The sequence below is a fragment of the Lampetra fluviatilis genome, chromosome 66 (genome assembly GCF_964198595.1).
Source record: "Lampetra fluviatilis chromosome 66, kcLamFluv1.1, whole genome shotgun sequence".
NCBI lineage: Eukaryota > Metazoa > Chordata > Hyperoartia > Petromyzontiformes > Petromyzontidae > Lampetra > Lampetra fluviatilis.
In genome coordinates, this window is record NC_136340.1 from 4,513,420 (window position 1) to 4,518,880 (window position 5,461).

Consider the following 5,461-nt stretch of genomic DNA (forward strand, 5'->3'; position numbering starts at 1 on the left):
GGCGAGTACCTCACACTCTCACGGTGAGTACCTCACACTCTCACGGTGAGTACCTCACACTCTCACGGTGAGTACCTCACGCTCTCACGGTGAGTACCTCACACTCACGGCGAGTACCTCACGCTCACGGCGAGTACCTCACGCTCACGGCGAGTACCTCATGGTGAGTACCTCACACTCACGGTGAGTACCTCACGGTGAGTACCTCACGCTCACGGCGAGTACCTCACGCTCACGGCGAGTACCTCACGGTGAGTACCTCACACTCACGGTGAGTACCTCACGGTGAGTACCTCACGCTCACGGCGAGTACCTCACGGCGAGTACCTCACGGCGAGTACCTCACGCTCACGGTGAGTACCTCACGGTGAGTACCTCACGCTCACGGCGAGTACCTCACGGTGAGTACCTCACGCTCACGGCGAGTACCTCACGCTCACGGCGAGTACCTCACGGTGAGTACCTCACGGCGAGTACCTCACGCTCACGGCGAGTACCTCACGGTGAGTACCTCACGGTGAGTACCTCACGGCGAGTACCTCACGGCGAGTACCTCACGCTCACGGCGAGTACCTCACGGTGAGTACCTCACGGTGAGTACCTCACGGCGAGTACCTCACGCTCACGGTGAGTACCTCACGGTGAGTACCTCACGGCGAGTACCTCACGCTCACGGTGAGTACCTCACGGTGAGTACCTCACGGTGAGTACCTCACACACTCACGGCGAGTACCTTCAGCACCGGGGTGAGATATTCAGCAACTCCGAGCGCCGTCCCGCGGACCGAGTTGATGACGCTCTGCATGGCTGGGCTCCTTGCAAATCAATAAAGCGATGACAAAAAACAATCAATTCATAAACCAATCAATAAACCAATCAATAAAATAATAAATAATCCAATCAATAAATAAACGAATCAATAAACCAATCAATAAACCAATCAATAAACCAATCAATAAATAAACCAATAAATAAACCAATCAATCAATAAACCAATCAATAAACCAATCAATAAACCAATAAATAAAAGAATAAAAAATCCAATCAATCAATAAACCAATCAATAAACCAATCAATAAACCAATAAATAAAAGAATAAATAATCCAATCAATAAATAAACCAATCAATACAATCAACGGCGGCCAGGGAGTAACTAATACGACTCAAAGTCGAGTGGAGGCGGCGTAAACCGAGACGCAGAGTGGAGTGGAGGCGACGTGAATCGAGACTCAATGTCACGTGGACGCGACGTGAATCGAGACTCAAAGTCGAGTGGAGGCGACGTAAACCGAGACGCAGAGTGGAGTGGACGCGACGTGAATCGAGACTCAATGTCACGTGGACGCGACGTGAATCGAGACTCAAAGTGGAGTGGAGGCGACGTAAACCGAGACGCAGAGTGGAGTGGAGGCGACGTGAATCGAGACTCAATGTCACGTGGACGCGACGTGAATCGAGACTCAAAGTGGAGTGGAGGCGACGTAAACCGAGACGCAGAGTGGAGTGGAGGCGACGTGAATCGAGACTCAATGTCACGTGGACGCGACGTGAATCGAGACTCAAAGTGGAGTGGAGGCGACGTAAACCGAGACGCAGAGTGGAGTGGAGGCGACGTGAATCGAGACTCAATGTCACGTGGACGCGACGTGAATCGAGACTCAAAGTGGAGTGGAGGCGACGTGAACCGAGACGCAGAGTGGAGTGGAGGCGACGTGAATCGAGACTCAATGTCACGTGGACGCGACGTGAATCGAGACTCAAAGTGGAGTGGAGGCGACGTGAACCGAGACGCGTAGTCGAGTGGAGGCGACGTAAACCGAGACTCAAAGTCGAGTGGACGCGGCGTGAATCGAGACTCAAAGTCACGTGGACGCGGCGTGAATCGAAACGCAAATTGGAGTGACCGCGACGTGAATCGAGACTCAAAGTGGAGTGTACGCGTCGTAAACCGAGGCGCGGAGTGGAGTGTACGCGGCGTAAACCGAGAGTCAAAGTGGAGTAGCCGCGACGTAAACCGAGGCGCAGAGTGGAGTGGACGCGGCGTGAACCGAGACTCAAAGTGGAGTAGCCGCGACGTAAACCGAGACGCGGAGTGAAGTGGACGCGGCGTGAACCGAGACTCAAAGTGGAGTAGCCGCGACGTAAACCGAGGCGCAGAGTGGAGTAGCCGCGACGTAAACCGAGACGCGGAGTGAAGTGGACGCGGCGTGAACCGAGACTCAAAGTGGAGTAGCCGCGACGTAAACCGAGGCGCAGAGTGGAGTGGACGCGACGTAAACCGAGACGCGGAGTGAAGTGGACACGGCGTGAACCGAGACTCAAAGTGGAGTAGCCGCGACGTAAACCGAGGCGCAGAGTGGAGTGCACGCGACGTAAACCGAGACGCGGAGTGGAGGTGGTGGAGGTGAGTTGCGGCACGCACCACTCTGCCTCGCTCGCTCTGCTACAAAACACCGCCACCCCCACCCAACATGGCCGACAGGAAGCCACAACGCACCCCCCCCCCCTCCCCCGCTTCACACACTGCGCATGCGCGGAAGGACGTCGTAGTGTGGGCGAGAGGGGGAGACGCGCGCTTATCCGCGTTGGGAATTATAAATTCGTGCCTCCACGCCCCACCCCCTGTTATACCGGCCAATCAGCGCGAGGCAAGTGATGTTTATGCGCTCTACGGTTTTAAAGACACTCCCCCTTATTACCCCTCCCCTATCTTTCCCACCAACCAATCAACTCCCTCCTCCACACCCCACCGCCCCCGCATCGTCCCCACTAACCAATCAGCTCTAATCCCCCCAACTACCCCCACCCACCTTCCTCGCCGACCAATCAGCTCCCTCCTCTACCCCCCCCCACTTTCCCCGCCGACCAATCAGCTCCCTCCTCTACCCCCCCCCCTTCCTCACCAACCAATCAGCTTCCTTGTCCCCCCCCCCAACCGGGCCGCTTGGTGGGAGGAGGGGGGGGTCACGTGGAAGTGGATTTGAGAAAGTCACGTGCCTCAGCGATGACGTCACGCAAAGAGGAAGCAGCGGAGAGGGGAAGAGAGAGATGTTTGGGGATGACGTCACGGATCACCGGCATCACGTGACGTCATATTTACGTTCTACAGATGTAGATGCCACTGGTTCTTCGCGTTGTGCAGATGTAGATGCCACTGGTTCTTCGCGTTGTGTGGGTGGTGGTGGTGGTGGCGGTGGTGGTGTGGGTGGTGGTGGTGGTGGCGGTGGTGGTGGTGTGGGTGGTGGTGGTGGTGTATGCGGTGGTGGGGTAGGTGGCGGTGGTGTGGGTGGCGGTGGTGTGGTTGGTGGTGGTGGTGAAGATGGTGGTGGCGGTGGTAGCGGTGGCAAGGGTGGTGGTGGTGGTGACAGTGGTGGTGGTGGCGCTGGTGGTGGTGTGGGTGGTGGAGGTGGTGGAGGTGGTGGCGCTGGTGGTGCTGAAGATGGTGGTGGCGGTGGTGTGGGTGGTGGTGGTGGCGGTGGTAGTGGTTGGCTTTCAGACTCATCACACAGAGACCCACAGACTCATCACACAGAGACCCACAGACTCACCACACAGAGAACCACAGACTCATTACACAGAGACCCACAGACTCACCACACAGAGACCCACAGACTCATCACACAGACACCCACAGACGCATCACACAGAGACCCACAGACTCATCACACAGACCCACAGACTCACCACACAGAGACCCAGAGACTCACCACACAGAGACCCACAGACTCACCACACAGAGACCCACAGACTCACCACACAGAGACCCACAGACTCACCACACAGAGACCCTCAGACTCACCACACAGAGACCCATAGACTCACCACACAGAGACCCATAGACTCATCACACAGAGACCCACAGACTCACCACACAGAGACCCATAGACTCATCACACAGAGACCCACAGACTCACCACACAGAGACCCACATACTCATCACATAGAGACCCAGAGACTCATCACACAGAGACCCACAGACTCATCACACAGAGACCCACAGACTCACCACACAGAGACCCACAGACTCACCACACAGAGACCCACACAGACTCACCACACAGAGACCCACAGACTCACCACACAGAGACCCACATACTCATCACATAGAGACCCAGAGACTCATCACACAGAGACCCACAGACTCATCACACAGAGACCCACAGACTCACCACACAGAGACCCACACAGACTCACCACACAGAGACCCACAGACTCACCACACAGAGACCCACAGACTCATCACACAGAGACTCAGACTCATCACACAGAGACTCAGACTCACCACACAGAGACCCACAGACTCACCACACAGAGACCCACAGACTCATCACACAGAGACCCACAGACTCATCACACAGACACTCAGACTCACCACACAGAGACCCACAGACTCACCACACAGAGACCCTCAGACTCACCACACAGAGACCCATAGACTCACCACACAGAGACCCATAGACTCATCACACAGAGACCCACAGACTCGCCACACAGAGACCCATAGACTCATCACACAGAGACCCACAGACTCACCACACAGAGACCCATAGACTCATCACACAGAGACCCACAGACTCACCACACAGAGACCCACAGATTCACCACACAGAGACCCACAGACTCACCACACAGAGACCCATAGACTCATCACACAGAAACCCACAGACTCACCACACAGAGACCCACAGACTCATCACACAGAGACCCACAGACTCATCACACAGATACCCACAGACTCACCACACAGAGACCCATAGACTCACCACACAGAGACCCACAGACTTGCCACACAGAGACCCATAGACTCATCACACAGAGACCCACAGACTCACCACACAGAGACCCATCGACTCACCACACAGAGACCCACAGACTCGCCACACAGAGACCCATAGACTCATCACACAGAGACCCACAGACTCACCACACAGACCCATAGACTCACCACACAGAGACCCACAGACTCGCCACACAGAGACCCATAGACTCATCACACAGAGACCCACAGACTCACCACACAGAGACCCATAGACTCACCACACAGAGACCCACAGACTCGCCACACAGAGACCCATAGACTCATCACACAGATACCCACAGACTCACCACACAGAGACCCATAGACTCATCACACAGATACCCACAGACTCACCACACAGAGACCCATAGACTCACCACACAGAGACCCACAGACTCACCACACAGAGACCCATAGACTCATCACACAGATACCCACAGACTCACCACACAGAGACCCATAGACTCATCACACAGATACCCACAGACTCACCACACAGAGACCCACAGACTCATCACACAGATACCCACAGACTCACCACACAGAGACCCATAGACTCATCACACAGATACCCACAGACTCACCACACAGAGACCCACAGACTCATCACACAGATACCCATAGACTCACCACACAGAGACCCATAGACTCACCACACAGAG

The 5,461-nt window shown here is 55.3% G+C and overlaps 1 protein-coding gene across 1 annotated transcript in view; it reads right to left on the minus strand.

The window, feature by feature from the left end:
- Nucleotides 1–2,485, minus strand: part of LOC144952179 (ubiquitin-like-conjugating enzyme ATG3) — a 23,101-nt gene extending 20,616 nt beyond the window's left edge. Inside the window, exons 1-2 of the mRNA XM_078882581.1 lie at nt 2,424–2,485; nt 734–815 (exon numbers count right to left, since the gene is read on the minus strand). Of these exons, the coding sequence (XP_078738707.1) occupies nt 734–805 (72 nt within the window). The 5' untranslated portion in view covers nt 806–815; nt 2,424–2,485. The remainder of the gene's footprint in view (nt 1–733; nt 816–2,423) is intronic.
- Nucleotides 2,486–5,461: the final 2,976 nt, after the last annotated feature.